Source organism: Trichechus manatus, unplaced genomic scaffold (assembly GCF_000243295.1).
Source record: "Trichechus manatus latirostris isolate Lorelei unplaced genomic scaffold, TriManLat1.0 scaffold00009, whole genome shotgun sequence".
Lineage (NCBI taxonomy): Eukaryota > Metazoa > Chordata > Mammalia > Sirenia > Trichechidae > Trichechus > Trichechus manatus.
In genome coordinates, this window is record NW_004443945.1 from 4,737,188 (window position 1) to 4,757,621 (window position 20,434).

The 20,434-nt window shown below is 42.9% G+C and overlaps 1 protein-coding gene across 2 annotated transcripts in view; it reads left to right on the forward strand.

The window, feature by feature from the left end:
- PDE8A (phosphodiesterase 8A) overlaps positions 1-20,434 on the forward strand; it is a 166,612-nt gene that overhangs the window by 129,143 nt on the left and 17,035 nt on the right. For both annotated transcript variants that reach the window (XM_004370662.2, XM_023725970.1), the window contains exons 12-18: positions 6,584-6,664; positions 11,126-11,196; positions 11,472-11,636; positions 13,050-13,098; positions 13,272-13,407; positions 14,921-15,119; positions 18,758-18,975. In XM_004370662.2, coding sequence (XP_004370719.2) covers positions 6,584-6,664; positions 11,126-11,196; positions 11,472-11,636; positions 13,050-13,098; positions 13,272-13,407; positions 14,921-15,119; positions 18,758-18,975 — 919 coding nt within the window. The remainder of the gene's footprint in view (positions 1-6,583; positions 6,665-11,125; positions 11,197-11,471; positions 11,637-13,049; positions 13,099-13,271; positions 13,408-14,920; positions 15,120-18,757; positions 18,976-20,434) is intronic.

Sequence of the window (20,434 nt, forward strand, 5' to 3'; positions counted from 1 at the left end):
TATATATATAACTAGTTGCTGTCCAGTTGACTCTGATGTGTCAGAGTAGAACTGGGCTCCGTAGGTTTTCTTTTTTTTTTTTAATTGTGCTTTAGGTAAAAGTTTACAATTAAGTTCTCATACAAAAATTTATACACATATTGTTATGTGACATTAGTTGCAATCCCTACAATGTGACAGCACACTCCCCCTTTCCACCCCAGGTTTCTTTCTTGTGTCCATTCAACCAGTTCCTGTCCCTTCCTGCCTTCTCATCCTGCCTCCAGACAGGAGCCACCCATTTGGTCTTGTGTATCTGATTGAACTGAGAAGCATACTCCTCATGAGTATTATTTTTTTGTTTTCTAGTCCTGTCTAATCTCTGTCTGAAGAGTGGGCTTCAGGAATGGTTTTAGTTCTGGGTTAACAGAGCGTCGGGGGGCCATAGTTTCAGGGGTTCCTCCAGTCTCTGTCAGACCAAATTTTTCTTAATTCTTCAGAATATCCCTATGAAGCAGGCATGGCTATCAACTTTCCTTTATTACAGAGGAAGAAACTGAGGCTGAGAAATGTTAAATGACAGCCTAAAGTTGAGCAGCCAGGAAATAACAGTGGCGGGATTGGAGGGCAGCATCAGTGGCATAGTCATAGAAAATTCAGGCAAGGTGGCTAGCCAAGTCCTTTGGACGTAAAGTTGGTTGTGCTCCCATGGAGGAAGGAGATTGGACAGCCAGCCAATGAGCTGGGTCAGGTGGGTAAGACTCCTTAGTGAACACTAATCGAGTCAAATGACAAAATGGCCCAGGATAGCAGTTTGGGAGATTCTTCCCTTGTCTAAGTTTTGTCATTTTACTTGAGACCAGTGATGAATAGAGACTTCACAAGATTTTTCCTAAGAGAGCCGTTAAACAGGTCAGTGGGAAGGGGTCACGTCTTAGAAAGAGAGTCATAGTAATGATTTGGAGAAAAGAGACTAAAGGCAAAGAGACCAGTTGAGAGACTGGATTCAAGAGATCCTCAGGAGGTATAATCAGTAGGACTTGGGAACCAGCATAATGTGAGGGATAAAGAGAAAAGACTTGAGGATAACACCAAGATTTCTAGTCTGGCCAGTGGATAACATTACTTAAAATAGTGCGGGAGAAGGAGCAGGTCTGTAAAGGGGCAGGAAGGGGATACATTTAGATTTGAAGCTGTTACATCTGAGGTGCCTGGAACATTCCAGTGGAGCTGTCTGGTGGCATTTGGAGATAGCCAAAACCCTAGTAAAACTCTCCTGAGGAGAGGAAGTAAGGCAGGAAGACAGAGCTGAGGATGGATGCTGGGCAGCAACAGCTGTTCAAGGGATGTGCAGAGGAACCTTGGGGAACAAGGATGTGGTTCATTCATTCAACCAGAACTTGGTGCACTCCTACCACGGCCTACGTTCTAGCTGGGGGTAAGGTAGACAGTAAACAAATAAATATATAGTATATCTAATGGTGGTAAATTCTTTGGAGAAGAATAAAGCAGGGTAGGGGAATGGGGAAGGAGCCCTGGTGGCGCAACAGTTAAAAACCCTCAGCTGCTATCCAAAAGGTTGGCGATTCGAACCCACCCAGTGGCCCCACAGGACAAAGACCTGACGATCTGCTCCCATGAAGATTACAGTGTAGAAAACCTCATGGGGCAGTTCTGCTCTGTCACATGGGGTCATCATGAGTTAAAAATTGACAGCACCTGACAGCAACAGCAGGGGAATGGGGAGTATGGGGGGTAAGGAGGTGGTTAGGAAAGGTCTTGCCAGTAATGTGACAAGTTCTGGTTCGGGTGGTATGGAGTGGGGCCCAGGCTTTAGTATGTGGTACAAGTATTTTCATGGGCTGTCAAGGTTGGGGCCATTGATACAGGCCTCACAGACAACTGAAAAGGCTTTGAGTTTTACTCTGTCTGGAGAAAGTGAGCTTTCTATGGAGGAGAAGATAGTTACCAGTATATGAAGCTGCTGAGAAGCCAGGGAGAATGACTGCTAACAGGCCACTGTTGACAGTTTGGAGGTGAGTGGAGACCCCAGAGAGAGGGTGTTCCTGGTAAGGAGCAAGCACCCCATGAGCACTTGAACGGTGGGGAGTGTCTAAGAAAGTGCTCTGAAAGTCTGCTGTGTTCCAGCAGAGTGAGTTTGGGCCACAGCTTCCTTGCATCCACAGTGGAGCTCATACCAACAGGCTACAGCATTAAAGTAAGAACGCAATAAAGTTGCTATTTGTGAGGAGTGCTGAATACTTGCCATCTCTCATTGCCCCTTCTCACTGCTTGTCTCGAGTTCCCTGGATTTACCCAGCAGGCTAAGGAAAAGTTGCTAATTTTTCTGAACTAAAAAGATGGGACAGAGTATAAGGATCCCATTTCACAGAACAGGACACCAAAAACAGTGACATGAAACCACAGATAGTGCTGAGCCCAAGCCTGTTTGTGAAGACCTCTTTAGCATTCTGTCCATTGATAGGCCAGGTTCCTCAAATCAACCCGTTTTTGTTGAGCACTCACTAAATATGAGGTGCTGTGCTCTGTGCCCTTTCAGGAGCCTGCTGCCTCATTGGGGACATAAACCCAACACTTAGTCATTCCTCCTCTGGGTGTTCCCTGAGTACAGCTGAGAGCCAGGCACCAGGGAGACAGGATTGAGGACAGTCTACCCCACCTGCTGAGAGCAGCAGCACAGAGGGGTTAAAGTTGTCTAACAATTACCCATAAAGTGGGACAGGGACTCAGAGGAGGAGCAATGATCTTAACAGGGCTGCTGGGAGCAGGAGGATCTGGTATTGACATTGAGATAAGGTAACTTTGAAATTTTTAAGTAGGAGTTAAAGCCCATTTTGTCTCCCTCCACTCTTCATTTTACTGTGGTAACATTTAACAGGACATTTGCCATTTTATATGTACAATTCAGTGACATTAATTACATTCACCTGTTATGCAGTCGTCACCACTATCCATTTCCAAATTTTTTCATCACCATAAACAGAGCCCAGTACCCCTTAAGCAATAACTCCCCCTGTTCCCCTTCCCACGCACCCCTGGTAACTACTAATAAACTTTGGTCTCTGTGCATTTGCCTATTCTGGATATTTCATATAAGTGGGATCATACAATATTTATCCCTTTGTATCTGACTTATTTCACTCAACATAATGGTTTCAAGGTTCATCCATGTCATAACATGTATCAGAACTTCATTTCTCTTTATGACTGAGTAATATTCCATTGTATTTTTCTTCCACTCTTGCCACAATCCTGTCGTCGATACAAGCACTGCTTCTTGTGTCTTCTAGCCACACTCAGCTCTCATTGCAGGTCCCTCCTCCTGGAAATGCCTTTCTTCTCTTTTGGCTGCATCTACAAGTCATAGCTCATGTCCTCTCTGCCCCTACTCTCAGGGGAGCCTCTGCCATGTCATCATCTGGGCTCCTCCTGTACTTCAAAATTATGACTTTAACTCTTAGTTTACCCACTTCTATTCCCTTGTAGACCGTCCCCTTTGGAGGACATGGTCCGTACCTTATTCATCTTCACATCCTTAATGCCTGGGTTAGGGCCTGACACACGGTAGGTGCCCAGTAAACGTTTGCTGAGTAGACAAAAGGAAGAGGAACGAATGAACAAGTACTAAGTCCACCACACAGTTTTATCAGGCAGCTGTTGTGGACATTAATCTCCTTGAACCTCAGAGGAAGGAGAGACACATCAGTCTGTATGTGGTCTAGTGGAGGTGAAATTTGAAGGAGTGGGCACTTGGAGAGGGTACAGTGTCATATGCCACAGACAGAAGGAACAGGTGCCAAGAATGTTCCAAAGATAGAGGGTGGAGCAGTTGAGCTGACACATCATGCTCATGCTCAAGACAAGTGAGAGATGATCCTTGAAAGGCAGGCCAGTGCAGGCAGATTGTGCGTGCCCTTGAATACCAGGGAGTTCTCCTTTATCTGTGAGGTGCTGAAGGTTTTTGAGCAAGGGCACCATGGAATCAAGGAGCCCTGGTGGTTCGGTGGTTAATTGCCTGGGTGCAAACCAAAAGGTCAGCGGTTCGAACCCACCAGCCACTCTGAGGGAGAAAGACGTGGAAGTTTGCTTGCGTAAAGATTTACAGTCTTGGGAACCTTATGGGGCAGTTCTACTCTGTCCTATAGGGGTGCTAAGAGTCAGAATTGACTTGATGGCAATGGGTTTAGTTTGATTTTGGAACGTGCAAGTGTTTGGAGAAGCAGGCATGTGTTTATTGAGCATCTGTTACTTGCTCACCTTGGAAAGAAAGAGAAATGAAAGACTGTCCCTGCCCTCATGTCATTCATAGCTGGCAAGGCAGACAGCAAAGCAGGCAGTTACATGGCAGTGTTAGGGTGGTGGTGGGGAGGCATTATGGGAAGGAAGGTTTTCCAAAGGTTATGATACCTGAACTGCATCTTCAAAGAGGACCAAGAGTTAACCAGGTAAAGAAGGTTCCACCTGCAGGTAAGCTGTTTGTACCAATGCATGGAGCTTTGGGAGGTGAACTGTTGTTGTTAGGTGCTGTCGAGTCAATTTTCAACTCATAACAACCCATGTGACAGAGAACTGTCCCATAGAGTTCTATAGGCTGTAATCTTTACAGGAATAGATCGCTAGGTCTTTCTCCCATGGAGCTGCTGGGTGGGTTCGAACCACCAGTCTTTTGGTTAGCAGATGAGCACTTAACTGTTGTGCCACCAGGGCTCCTTCATAGGTGAACTAGCACATCATAAATAGTTGGTGAGGGCTAGAGACAGGGAATCCAGATCTTGTAGGACTCTAGAGGCCACCTTGAGTTGTTGTTTTCCTAAAGACAATGATGAGTCATTGAAGTGCTTTAATTGGTCACATTTATGTTTTAGAAGGATCACTGGGCTGCTTGTAAAGAGTGGGTTGAAGGGGGCTATGTCAGGGGCTGTGGGACCAACGTGGCAGGCTGTTGCTATAATCCACAGGAAGAGGATGAGTGTGTCTAAGATAGGGACAGAGCAGGTGACAGAAGAGGTACTGAGGAGGTAAAATCCATAGACTTAGATGACCAGTTGAAGGAGAGGAGGGCTGAACGAGGAGTCATGGATAACTTGTTCTAACTTAAGCAGAAAGGTAGGTGCTATTCAGTGACTTGGGGTGAAGAGCAGATGTGGGAGAAAATAATGAGTTTGTTTGGGATAATGAGTTTATTTGAAGTGCCTAAGGGGTATCCAAATGGAAGTGATGAGTTAAGATGCAAGCCTGGAGCTCAAGAGAGAGGCCCGGAATTAGACAGTAGCACAAGGACTGATTAAAGCTGTAGGAAGGAGTGAGATCCCCCCAAGAAGGTTGTGTTGACCGAGAAGAAGGGTTAAGGATGGAACTTTTGGAAATACATGGGTGGCTGAGGAAGAGGAACTCATGAAGGAAACTATAAGGAATAGTAAGAGAGGTAGAAGGAAAACCAGGAGAGAGTGGACTCATGGAAACCAAGAGTTTCCAGGAAGCATGATCAGTTGTGTCTAGTATCACAATCAAATCAAATCAAAAGAATCGAACTATGGCCTTCAGGTTTAGCAACAAGGAAGTCATCCATGACCTTGACAAGTTCACTGCCAGTGCCCATGTAGAAGAAAATGTAGCTTATGATGGGTCAAGAAGCAGATAGCAAGTGAAGAACCTACTTGATGGTGGGGAGGGGAGTACTAAGGGTCTGCATTCAGATCCTGTTTGTGAGCAGGGAATGAAGGGGTTCCACGTGAGGTAGCCAAGATACAGCAGACAAACTACATGTGGACAGGAAGACCTGACCTAAAATGTAGCTCTGCCATTCACTCATCTGCATGGTAGCTCTCAGTTTTCTCATCTGTGAAATGGGGACAGGGATACCCATCTCACAGGTTGGAGAGGCTCCTGTGAGGTGTGGTCTAGGAAATCACCCAGCACCACACATGGCACAAGCAAGTGCAGAGAGGAGGGGTCAGGAAAGAGGGTCAGCCTCACTTTGTGATTGGAGTGAGGGGTCAGAGGTAGGAAGGAGTCGGAGACAGCCTTCTTTTTGGAGCCTAGAAGGGCAGTGGTACCATTCACAGAAAAGGGGGAGCATGTTTGGGGAGAAAATAAACTGTCATTTGAAATACACTTCAAACTAATGTTCTCTGTGCCTCCTTAGAAAAGAGAAGAACATTTTTTTCCTGAAATGTCCTAAAACTTATTTTACAGAGAAAATTTTATTCTTTTTTCTTTGGGACAAGGGTAGATGGGGATCAAAAATCATCCACCATTTTTCTCAGTTATATAGAAATGTAGTAGAAGAAATTCTCCTGAGTTCAATTCTGCATTTTTACTTTATGTTTTGGGACTCCATAATTATATAATCTGGAGACTGTAAAGCACTTGTTTATGGTTGCACCTGGTGGAACATTATGAGAGAGCCAGCCCCTCAAAACTCCATTGTTCATATTCTTCATCTCTGTGCACTGTGTTGATTTTTGTGGCATCTTAAGTGGTGTTCTATTCTTACTTTTTTTTTTTTAATCATAGATTGGTAACTTTTGCGAATACGTTGTTTAAATCCCTTTGAAGAGGTGATTTCTAATTGTTTCCACAGATACACAGACAGGCAAGCTTATTAAAGACAGAAGAAAAGACTCGCTAGATGTCAGATCTCTTTCCACTCGATCAAGTGAAGGTAGGTGCCAAAGGCAAGCGAAGAAAATGTTTTCATATCACGTGTAGACTGGACCCTCTGTCTCCAGTCTTGTCTTCTGGTCACTGCCCACCTCCAGTTTATAAGAGGGGACGGTACCCTCTAGAAACCTTTGTCTGCTCCCTCTGGTACCCCCCAACTCCTGCCATTGGGCTCCATTCTGAGTCTTTTAATGGAGACAAGGAAATAAGGAAAAAGAAAGATACATTTTACTACCTATTCTTTCGTTTATTTCCTAAACTGTAACAGCAGAAGATATCGATTTATCGGCTTTAATTGTATCAGTAATGCATTTGGTAATTCTTAAAGATATATTCCATTGTGGGTTGCAGTGTGCCATTGAAGCTTGCCATTTTGGCAGTGTGAGCCCAATTTTTGGTTTATGAAAGACTCATTAAGCAAATATTATTCTAATTGGAATATACAGGTAGTCCCCAACTTACGACATACTCGAGTTATAGTGCACTTACGACTGTCTGTTTTTGTACTACATACAATGTTGCAGCTCGTAATTTGCTGATGTTATCATTCTTAGATGTTCATTCACAGATGTTTACATGTAATGTTTCCAGCCACCAAAGATAAATAAAGATGGGCTTTATAAAGATACTACTAATAAAAGGCAATAATAATGAAAACTAAAAAAAAGTATTCGATTTACGTCAAAACCAACTTAGCATGGAGTCAGCGGAACGGAACCCCTTCGTAAGTCGGGGACTACCAGAAATTTTTTTTAAAGATCATGTAGGTACATGGCCTGAATAGTAGTCTTTTTAAAGTAATGAAAAATTTGTGTAGCTAGTGTGGAGGCAGTTCGAATCCACCAGCTGCTCCTTGGAAGCCACATGGGACAGTTCTACTCTGTCTTGTAGGGTCACTATGAGTCGGAATCAACTCGACAGCAACGGGTTGTTTTTTTTTTTTAAGTGTGGTGGCAAATATTACTGTTAGCTGTGTACGTTCTTTGGCCTAAAGATGAATACTGAAGTATATGGAGTTTGTTGTTAGTGATTAAAAAGCCAAAAATTTCCAAAGCAATAGAACTAAGATTATACAGTGGTGGTCAGATGCCTGCCCTCATGTTGCTCTCAGGTTTGTTTTGAGGATCATATGAGATGTTGCATGTCCTTCACACTGGAAAAACGATACACATTACACCCCTGTATTGAGGGCAGGTGTGGGGATGGCACCAGCAGGAAGCAATGTGGTGTTTGGGGGAAGAATGTGGCTTTGGCATCAGGATGACGCCAGCTTCATCTGCTCTCTGCAACCTCAGGTATAGGCTTCTGGGCTTCCATTTGCTTATCTGGAAAACGGGCAGAATATGCAGTCCACAGAGGCTCATGAGAGGATTACATGAGTCTGTGTGGTGCCTGGCAAGGGTTGGTGCTCAGTTAGTGTTAGCTGCCATCCTTATCTTCATTGTGGTGGTCATGGTTATGGTTGCAAGACCTTTGCAGTCCTTGGGCAGTGCAGGGCAGTGGTTAAGTGCATGTATGCCTAGAACAGGCTTCTCTTTGCTCACCACACTGTAACTTCTGTTGATCCTTTGGATTACTTTATACATTTCAGTATTTTTAATAGTTAATTTTTTCTTTTAATTTTTTGTTCTTTTATCACTATTTTTAATTGAGTTATACTTTACATACCATAAAATTCACAGATACTAAGTGTTCAGTTCAATGAGTTTTGACCATTATATACACTCATACAACCACCACCCAAAATAAGTAAAGAAAATCTACACACACACTTCTTTCACCACCCAGAGGCAATCCTAATTTCCATCACCATAAATTAATTTTGCCTGTTCTTGTACTACATGTAAATAGAATTGTGCGATATGTAGTCTTTTGTGTCTGGCTTCTTTCACTCACTGTAGTGTTTTTGCATTCCATGTTGTTAGATGTATCAGTAGTTCATTATTTTTTTATTACTAAGTAGTACTACATTGTATGAATATACCACAATTTAATTATCCATTTTCTTATTGAGGACCATTCATGTTGTTTCCACTCTTAAGAATAAGGCTGCTATGAACACTTTTATGAGTCTTTTTTGTTATATATGTGTTCATCTTATATCGGGAATTGCTGGGCCTTAGGGTAGCTTCAAACAGTTCTCTACTGTGGGTTTTACCAAGTTACTCTCCATTACTAATATTTGAGAGTTCCAGTTATTCCTCCTACACTTGGTAATACCAGTATTTTTCATTTTATCCATTCTCTTGGGTATGGTTTTAATTTTCCTGATGACTAATGAGGTTGAGCACCTTTTCATATGGTTATTGGCCATTTGGGTATTATCTTTTGTGAAGTGCTGTGCAAGTCTTTTGCCCATTTTTACAATTGGGTTGTTAATCTTTTTCTTACTGGTTTGTGGGAATTGTTTATGTATTCTAGAGGTGGGTCCTCTCTGGGGTATTTGAATCACAAAATATATTTTCTCAGTCTGTTTTTACTTTTCACTCTCTTAATGGTATCTTCTGATGAACAGAGGTTCTTAATTTTAACTAAGTCCAATTTATCAGTTTTCTATTAAGGTTAGTGCTTTTCGTGTCCTGATTAAGAAATCTTCTCTACCCCAAGGTCATGAAGATATTCTTCCATGTTTTCTTCTAGAAGCTTTATTTTTTATCTTTCACTTTAGGTCTGTGATCCATTTCTAATTAATTATATATGGTGTAAGGGTAGGGGTCAAGGATGAATTTTCCCCTTATGAAAATCCAGTTGATCCATCATTATGTTGAAAAAACTGTCTTTTATAGTAGCACCATTATTATCAATCAGGTGCTCCTATTGGTCTGTTTCTGGACTCCATTCTGTTCCATCTAGGCCTTCACCAATACCACACTGTTGATTGCTCTACCCGCAAACAAAACTCACTGCTGTCGAGTCGAATTGCAGTAAGTCCTGATATCTGATAGTGTAAAGTTCTTCTTCAAGATTATCTTGACTATTCTAGGTCCTTTGCATTTCTACGTAACGTTTAGAATCAACTTTGTAGGTTACACACACAAAACATATACACACACACCCTTCAGGGATCTTGCCTGGGATTCCTTTGAACCTATAGATCAACCTGGGGAAAACTGAAGTCTCAGTAACACTGAGTCTTCCAAACTGAACATGCTGTAGTCTCCGTTTGTTTAGGTCTTCTTTATTTTCTCTCAGCAATGTTTTTGCATTTTCAGTGCAGAAATCTTGAACATCTTATATTTATTCCTCTAGATTTTTTTGATGCTATTGTAATGGTATTTTTTTATTTCAATGGCCAATTAATTGAGTTTTGTAAATTGACCATGTCCCCCAGTAGCCTTGATAAACTTACTCATTGATTGTAAGAGGAATGTGTTTCTAGATTCTTTTAGACCTTTCTGCATACACAGTCATGACAATCTTTATACCTTTTATTTCTTTTTCTTTATTACATCTACACTATTGCTTGATTTTTATAAACATGTCACTTCCATTATATTAGAAATGAAAACAAGTCCTCTTATTTGACAGAGTGATAAAATAGTAGTTTTTTATTTTTGGCTTAATGACTTCATTGGGAAAAATGAAAAGTTAGCAGCTCTATGCTGGTCACCAAAATTAGATTTAAGAAGTTTTGTTGGTTCCCGAAATTTAAAGCATTTTAGAGCCCCTCAGTTGGTTAGCCTTGGACAGTGTCTCTCCTTGGGCCTCAGTCTCTTCATTTGTAAAATGAGGCTGACGCATAGGGCTGTGGAACAGCCTGTGGTCCTTTGAGGTCTTTGGTAAACAGCATTAGCCTGACAGTGGGGCTTTCATGGTGAGACACAGAACTCTGTGTGATTTTTTTTCCTGCCTGTACATTGCTCAGGCTTTCCCCCACACCCCTAAAGGAACCGTATCTTGTCAGGAGCAACAAAAATTAACAAATTTTAGATCCTAAGTATTGCTGCCTGCCTCATTGAAGGTATTTTCCTTAAAACCTAATAGTGGAAAGCACCAAAAGATACCTTGAAAATTTTAACCAGAAATTCATGAGTTTCAGCCAATGATGAGTTGTATTTATTGCTCCTTCCATCCATGAAACAAAGGACCTGTGTGGTATTCTCTTCCAGAACATTTTTATTCCTGTCTTGGATAGCGGCTAGTTGGATAAATTATAAAGCCTTAGTGTTATACAAACAAAAAGAGGCTAACTGTTTGGCCTTGACTTGCTAGATTGTTTGCCCTGTTTTCTCTCTGGCCTGTGATATCATAAGCTCTGTCTATGGGGACATGTGCATCCTAGAACCAAAAGAAGGAGAGCTGGTTACGCCAGACCTTGAGGCTTGCCAGGATGGAAAGGATGCTTGTTATGCAGCTGAGCACACTGAGGCCAGGGCAGGAAGGGCGGTCATGGAGCCCTTGGCCAGCAAGGCAGGCACCCGACGTTGTGCACACCCCGATTTCTGCATCCCTTTCTCCACAGTTGCCAGCCAGAGACGACACTCCTCCTTGGCCCGGATACATTCCATGACGATCGATGCACCCATCACCAAGGTGAAGCAGTTTGTGGTGGCTCTGCATCGAGCCTGGAAGTCCCTCATTCTCCCAGTTGATTGTTTCCAGTGAGAAGAAACAGGGACCTGCAACAACCCTAATAATAATGCTCATAGTTGTATGGTGCTGCCGCCTCTGAAGAGAAAGGCTGTGTCACATGAACATTAGAGCTAGTTTTAAATTAGCATTAAACACCGTTGCAAGCCAGCTTCCCAGATTGCTTTCCCATTGTTTTTAAGATTGTGAAATTCAAGTCTTTTCTCTCCATATTGTAGGTAATCAATATTATCAATGCTGCCCAAGAAAGCAGTCCCATGCCTGTGACAGAAGCCTTAGACCGTGTGCTGGAAATTTTAAGAACCACTGAATTATATTCACCACAATTTGGTGCTAAGGACGATGATCCTCATGCCAACGACCTGGTGGGGGGCTTAATGTGTGTAAGTATATACGACCAGACTGCTGATTAGAGCCTGCCTGTTCTTGTTTTGTTTTCTCAGAGATTATTTGTTTGTAAGCTGGCTTAAACAGAGCTCTCTGGAAAGGCAGCTGGCCATCGTGTGTAGGGTGCAGCAAGGCCTAACCTCCTCCATTGCCCAGGTTCATATGCTCTCTGGCCAGAGCTGTCATCTACCTGTTGCCCATCCATCACCTAGGGAGACATCACTGGGGAGGAGTATATTTTAGACATCATACTGAGGCAGTTTCCAACTTTGCTTAGGGGTTCTATGAGCAATTTATTTAAATATTTTGAAAATAGGGAGTGGGGAGGTAGTATTAAATGTTACATACCAAATTACAAAATGGAGACTATCCTTCTCCTGCCATATGTGTTTAAAGAGGTGCTAGGGGGTGAGGCATGGTTTTGCCTCCAAAGCATCCTACCCAGACTGTGGTGACTTACATAGGAAAGAAGGGCTTGGGAACGCTTCATCAGAAGGGGGCTTTGTATCATGGGCTCTGGCGGGCTCTTGAATGCCTCCTCTAGCCAATCTAGTACAGAGCTCTCACACAGTAAGAACAACTTTGTGGAACACAGATCATGCCACTGCCAGAAATAAACTACACCCCCTCTCCCAATTCATGTTTTCTGAGGTAGTTTGATTTCATAAAAACAGGGTTTTAGGTAGTGACCTTGGATGGTAGAGTGGTTCCCAGAGTTGATAATGTCTAAACTGTGACCTTGCCTATTTGAGACACAGGCTTCTCCAGCCTGTAAGAGAGGGGTGGAAATGATGGAATAGTGTCCTGGAGGTGAGTGGATAAGAGAAGCAAGGTGAGGAGAGGATGTCTGCAGAACTAGAGAAGAAGAGGGGCTGCTAAGGGACGAGGCTTGAGCTGGGAGCAGTGGTGACGAGCCTGTAGCTCCAGCTTCTCATCCAGAGAGTCCAGAGTAGGAGAAGTGAGGCTGCTTAAATGGTGGGAAAGGAACTAGTTTCCAAAGGAATCCTGGTATCAGGGTGGGGTGGGGGGGCAAGAAAATTATGAGGAAGAGTTGAGGGGAGTTGTCCCTCAGAAGCCAAAACAGTCATGGGGTGTAAGCAGGAGTTCTGGGCTTTGGGGTTCTCTCTCAAGCTTACCTCCCTTGTGTTGATTGTGCCTGAGTTTACCTTCCAGCAGGGCCAGCCCTTCCCAGCATCAAGCTGCATGCAGTGTTCTCAGGAAATGCTGTTCAGTGCAATGGTTGCCCACAGAGATGATCACAGGGGTGGAGCCTGCTGGGCACAGGGGACCATTGGGTGGACTGGTGGAGAGGGCTACCCCTTTAGCCATCCTCTGAGACTAGCTGTCCTGAGGCCTTCAAGCAGAAAAGAATAGTTGTGACTTTTTCTTGTTTCCTTGCTTTTTATCAGGATGGCTTGCGAAGACTATCAGGGAATGACTATGTTCTTTCACCAAAGAGTAAGTATTTCTTTTTTAATTTTTTGGATCACTATACATAATATTGAGTGATGAAAAATAATCTTTTCAGATAAACGTTTTCAAATAATTGTTCTCGCCAGTAAGAAGTTCTAAGAAACAGCTAATTTCACAAAGCCTATTAATTTTGTTCTCCAAATTGCATCGCTTTGTAGACCTTCACCAGGTTTCAAACAGGATAATCAATTCCATCTCCCTTCATGACATTCCACCGCGGATAGCTCGAATCATGGAAAATGAGGAATTCTGGGACTTTGATATTTTTGATCTGGAGTCTGCCACCCACAAGAGGTGAGTCCCTCTGGAGCTTGACAGGTGGAGAGCTTGATTCTGAGGGCCTTTCTGGAGGAGCCCACCCCAGGAGTGTGGATTCTGTGCACTGCTGGTCCCTGGTCGGGGACAGCAGATTCATGCAAAGAGCGAAATTGAGCAAAGGAATTAACCACTCCAAATACCAGAGTTTTCTTCCACAAAATGAGGATATTAATTTCTCCTATAGATGGTGATATGCTGAGATAGCTGCAAAGAACCCCCACTCAGAGCCTAGAACTAAAATTTGTTAGAAACACACACTCCCACACATTCAGTAAGAGCTGCCCCTGGTCTTGGTTGCCATGTATTGCTGACAGCCATGGGAACACCTAAAACTCGTCACCCTGATCTGAGTGTGACCACAGAGTAGGAATGGGATTGGGATTTTAACTTGAGTTTTGTGCCTTGCTGCAAAAGACTTATTAACCAGATGGGGGTGGTTGACTTGGCACACAAAGGTTTCCACAGAGCCAGATGCTTAAAGCAAGGACTGTCTTTCAGGGTGGTGAGGCCTCAACCTGGCAGACAAAAGGCAGTGCAGGAGAGGCGTGCTTTACTGGGTCATGGGATGATCCATCAGGTCTTGTCCCAGTCTGGGAAAACTGTCCCCAACATAGTCCCTACTTTTTGCTTGTGCTCACTGTGAGACAACCTTCTGATACATTCTACTTCCCATGTGCCCCAGCATGGGTACAGGGTGTCCTAGAAGGCGAATGAGACTACCTTTAACAGTGGGAAAAAGAATACTCCCATGGCAAATGAATCCTTCAGCACCTGGTTTACATACTAGTCTCAGGTGAGTCAGGTTCAGGCAGGTCAGTTCAAGTCCTACAAGCCTGATCACCTCTGGATGTGCCTCAACAGAGCCAAGTTTCTTGACCTTCCAAGCTAAGGGCCAGACCAAAGTGACTTCTCAAGTAAGGACCTCATTTGGTGGCCATTTGGTGACCTTCTCATGAGAAACTCCCTCCTATTATAATACCTCCAGACTGTCAGACAGTTTTGTGATTTGTGACAGTGTCTGGCTCATATTTGGTCCTCAGGAAATATTTTCTTCTAGGCAGGACATCTGGCCAGTGATGCAAGTCCAAAGCAGAGGCTAGGGTTCAAGGTGGCCCAAGTTTAGCCTAGTAAAATGTTGATTTGGGGGAATCCACTAGTGTAAGTAGAACTTGACTCAGGAAGGGCAGGGTGAAGAAACCTTGCACCAGCAATGGGGAACACCATAGTGAGCTCTGAGGCCAGAATCCCTGTGGGCATCCAGGTCTCCCCAGTGCACCTTGGTTCCTGAAGGCAGGAGCTAGGCCCCACAAGGGTTGGCATTGGCTAAGGGGAGAAAGAACAGCAGATGCTGGGCAGCCTCCACTTGCCTGCCCTTGCACCTGAAACACAGCTCGGATTGGCTCCTTGAATCTGAGCCTCTTGAAGGCTCAAAACACTTTGCCTGTTTCCTTGCTTTGTTTTAATGCTATGGTTGTTTTTTTCTCTGTAGGCCTTTGATTTATCTCGGTCTCAAAATATTTGCTCGCTTTGGAATCTGTGAATTCTTAAACTGCTCTGAGTCAACGCTCAGATCGTGGTTACAAATTATCGAAACCAATTATCATTCTTCTAACCCCTACCACAATTCTACACATGCCGCTGATGTGCTGCACGCGACGGCCTATTTTCTGTCCAAAGAGAGGATAAAGGTGAGCTGGTGTTTGTGCTCCATGTCTAACAGGTAGGAACAGGGAGGAGAGTCTCTTGCTTCATCCCTGCCAAGGTGGTACGAGGTGTGACTGCTCAGTAGTGGTCCCTACTCTTGTGTAGCCTGGCACGCGAAGGGTATGGCCACATCATGTCAGGCAGGAGCTACAGTGTGGCTCTGGGGAATTGGTATTTTCGTTCCTGACAGGACCTCAGCCATGCCGTGGGATTACAAGAAGCAGGATTGGGTCCCTGGGGAGAAAGCCAGCAAGAACAGGGAAGGGCTATGGGACGCGGCTGTTCTTCTGGGTCTCACTCTGAACCTACAGGCTAGTATAGCCAACTTAGATATTGCCGCTTAAGGGCCCCCAAAAGTCAGTGGGCATCTGAGACCAAAGTTATTGCCCCAGCACTGCTCCCATCCAGAGTTGCTTATCTGGATCAAGGTCCCACCATCCAAGCAGATACCCAAACCACAAATCCAGAGTCATCCTCAGTTCTTCTCTCCTCAATCCCCCAGCATCTGGTTGATATCTAACCTCGCCTATTATAACACTTTAATGTTCTCAGATTCATCTCCTCCTCCTCCTAGTGGCCCTACTGCTGTCCCAGTGAGGGTCCCATCTAGACAGTTCCAAAGACCTGACCTGCCTCCTGTGGAACCCATTCACACTGCTGCCAACATGATCTTTCTGAAATGGCAGATCTGACCATGTCACTCTCAGGAGCAGCTTCCCATCTTCTGCAGAATTTAAAGTTTAAAACTCCACAGGATGAGTATTCAAGGCTCTCTGTATAGACTCCAGCTCCTGTCATCCCTCCGTGCCTTGTGCCCTAGACATGCAGGCCACAACTGGGCCATGCCAAACCCTTCACATGCTGCCCCATATCATGACGTGTCCTTCAGGGATCCATATCAGCACCCACTTCTCTAGGAAGCATTCCCTGGACTCTACCCTCCACCCCCAACTTAGGGGCCTCTTCTCCATGCTGCTGACTTTGCTGCTGTATTAGAATGCCTAGCTACTGGTCTTTCCATTCCATTTGGACAGCAGGCTCCCTTTTCACTGTATGTCTTCCGTCCCTGTCCCACTCATGTGAGTTGGTACATTGGAAGAGGGCTGTCTGGTCCCTTCATAGTAAGCCTTGCAGAAGAAAGGTTCCATACAATAGACAGTACTCACTGCCCATTCCTAAACCAAGCTGATACTGTGAATTATTTCAGTAGGGAACTTCTCAAAGCAACAAGTAGACTTGCACTGATTTGCCAGAGTATTTATGTTGTTGTTTTTTTTTCCAAGATCCTTCATAAGGGCCCAGGAATCTCTAGTGGCATAACCATTTTGATTTTAGAAATACTTGAGGGCATAAGAACCAAACTGCTGGTTTTGTTTCTAAGAAAACAGGGCCTTATGACGAATGAGACAGCAAGGCACCATTACTGATGTCCTGGTGCAGGCCATATAGTGGCCAGGACAAGTGCCTCCTGGTTGCATTTCCCCCTTGGCAGGATGGGACTAATGAAGAGAACAAAGTGATATAACTACAGCTAGCACAGTGTCGTTATTGAGTAGCTGTTAATTCCTCACCCCGGGGTCAAACCTTCTCAGAGCTGTGTCTTTCAGTCCCTTTCCCTCCTCCCTCTAGTATTTTATTTTTCTTAGTATTTTATTTTTCTTAAAGAAAGATAATGACCAAGCCTGGAGAGTCTAAATAGTGAAAAAAATTGGTAGAGAGGGATGTCTGTGTCAGCATGGCTTAGCATATACAGACAATCCAATTTTTCTATAAGATATTGCTTTTGACCTACTCTTTAAATAAATGGACAAATATGTATTCAGAAAGCTAACTTAAAACCATCAAATCATATAATATCATATAATTTATTCATTAAAGTTAAAACTATTGAATTTTGGTTTAAATAAATTTACAAGGCTGCTTTATTAGATACTTTCTTTTCAAGTGTTGATAGAACACTTCCAAAGATGATCTTACACTAGACCACATTGAATGCCTTGATACACTTCAAAACTTCATATTTTCTAACAACAAATCAAAACTAGAATTTAATAAGTAAAGGTTAAATAAAAAAAGTTAACCACTTAGAAATGAGAAAATATTCTAAATAATTTTGGGATTAACAAGGATGTTGTTATTAGTTGCCATCAAGTCGGCTCCAACGCATGGCGATCCCATGTATAACAGAATGAAATGTTGCCTGGTTCTGCACCATCTTCATGATCGTTGGAAAAAACCCCAAGTGAAAGATTATTTAGAAAATAACAAAAAATCAAACACCCATCTATCAGAACTTTTAGAATGAAGCTAAAGGTATATTTAAAGGTGCATATTCATAGTTTTCCACCACCCGTCTGTCAGTTTGTCATACGGTGGTGGCTTGCGTGTTGCTATACTGCTGGAACCTATGCTACTGGTATTTCAAATACCAGTAGGGTCACTCATGGTGGACAGGTTTCAGTGGAGCCTCCAGACTAAGACAGACTAGGAAGAAGGGCCTGGTGATCTACTTCCAAAAACTAGCTGATGAAAACCCTGTGGATCACAACAGAATATTGTCCAGTATAGTGCTAGAAGATGAGCCCCCTTGGTTGGAAGGCACTCAAAATATACAGTGGCCACAGCAACGGGCTTGAGCATGTCAACGATTGGGGAGATGGCGCAGGACCGGGCAACATTTTGTTCTGTTGCACTTGGGGTCACCATGAGTCGGAGCCAACTCGATGGCAACCAACATAGTTTTAGTGCTGTCATTACTTAAAGGGAAAACAAACGGTTCTCTGAAATAACCAAGAAAATCGATAAAGTTCTAGCAAAACTAATCAAGAACTAATCAGGAAATAGACAAATTTGAAATGGAAAAGGATAGAAGAAAGCACTGTACATATATCTGTGCTCAATGAAGTCTTAGATGGTTTTCTTTAAAAACTACTTCATGGTATTGATCTCTTGGTTTTGTACTTCTTGCATCCATTCTATTTAAAACTTTTCTTTTTTTTTTTTAACTCTCAACTAATTTCTTCATAACCTGGCTCCTGACCCAGATGGATAGGTGAGTTCTTTAGACCTCTAAGGAATTTTTCCATGCTACGTAAACTTTTTCAGAGCCTTAAAAAAGATGGAAAACTTAAAGATCATTTTACCAAATGCACAGAGTTTAGATTCACAAAGCCCTGACACCAGCCTGACAAAGATGGCACCAAAAGGGAGGAGAAAACTAGACCAGTCCTCAACTTATGTGATGCATAGTTCAAAAATTATTTCTCTTTTATTCAGTCTTGACTGAGTAATATTAGTGTATGCTGGTCCAGCATCTCAGACTTTTCTTTGTGATGGGTCTAGAGAAAGATTGACTAAGGAGGTGACTTATTTGGTTGAGGACACCCTGTGTTTTGCTAAGTCATTAACTTGGGTGTGACTCTGAAAATTAGATCATGTTCTCTGATAAACATATGCAAAGATATAACTTTCAGAATGAGGATAGGAAAACAGGATTTGTTCACACAGTATGCTTTTCCCAGAAATCTTTTACTGTAAAGTAACAGGGCAGAAAGAAAACTGTCCAGAGGGCTTTCTTGCCTCCAAAGCCATACCTCACTTTGAAAAGATCTCTTGTTTTCAGCAAACTTTAGATCCAGTTGACGAGGTTGCTGCCCTCCTTGCAGCCACCATTCATGACGTGGATCACCCTGGGAGAACCAACTCTTTCTTGTGTAATGCCGGAAGTGAGCTGGCCATTTTGTACAATGACACTGCTGTCCTGGAGAGCCACCATGCAGCCCTAGGCTTCCAGCTGACCATTCGAGATGATAAATGCAATATTTTTAAAAACATGGAGAGGTAAGAACAGTGACTAGCTAGGAAAGATTGTGCATGTTGGTCTTCTCTTTTTCTTTACAGGTTTAAGATATACTTCGTGTAACATACAGTTCACCCAGTTAAAGTGTACAGTGGTTTCTAGTATATTCTGAGCTGTCCAACTATCATCACACTCAATTTTAGAACATTTTCGTCACACTAAACTAAAGAGAAACTACAAACCCATTAGCTGTCACTCCCCACTCCCTGGCAACCACTGATCTACTTTATGTCTCTATAGATTTGCCAGTTCTGGACATTTCATGTAAATAGAATCATATAGTTTATGACCTTTTGTGTCTGACTTCTTTGACTTGGCATAACGTTTCAAGGTTCAGTCCTTTTATCACTTGGTATTTCAAGAAGATGAAGTATAAAGCTGATATCTTGAGGTCACAGAGGCTCAGAGAAGCAGTCATCTTACATCCCTGCCTGGAATACTCCATTCTGCCCTCCTTTGCCCAGCGAACTTGTCATTGTCTCTGTTTACACATCACTTCCTTGGGGACATTTTCCCTAATCCGCCACACTAAGTTAAACCCTCTGATTTCTCAGTCTCAAGTTTTTTCATAGCACTTACCACATTTTTTATTACTGTATGTTTACGCGAATAATGTGCACATTCTACTGTGCGCGTTATACTTTTTTTTTGGCCAACTGTGCAACCCAATATTTTTTTTAAGAATGCTATGCTGGCATTATATGTGTGGGCACATTATGTGCAAAAAAAATATGGTAAGTATTGTTTAGATTCTTAAGCTCTGTAAGGGCACAGGTGTCCTATGTCTTATTCATCACTGTACCTTCAGTGCCTGGTACATAGTAGGGACTGAACAAATATCAATTGGAAGAAGGAAAAGCATTCTGTCATGAGGAATACTTAACTGATTTGGATTTTTTTAAAAGGGGGATTCCTGCTTTTACAAAATTCCTTCTGTCATTTTCCAGGATTTCAGTGGTGGAATTAAAATAGTATTATCCATATTTGTCTGTATATACACCAGTTATCCCTGGAAAAATACACAAGACTCTGATAACTTTGGTTGTCTCTGGGGAAAGGAACTAGGTAACTGGAGAAAAGGGAGACTTCATACTCTTTTGTAGCTTTTGAATTATACGGATTGCCTCTTCAAAAAATAAATTTTAAGAAATAATAAAGACAAAAGGCTGGAGGAAGAGATTTGAAGTATTCCTTGTGACTTTTCCCAGCTATCAGCAGGTCTACCCTCAGAGTTCTCTGGGCACTGAAATTGTTGGGTCTCAAGGTACCTGAGTGTATGTCACATTCTCTATAACCAAACATCTCCATTAAGAGAGCTGCTTTTAGTTCACCCCTACTACGTTTTAGCTTGTTTTATTCTAAGGACTATATGCAATATGGAGCCCTGGTGACGCAGTGGTTAAGAGCTACGGCTGCTAACCAAAAGGTCAGCAGTTTGAA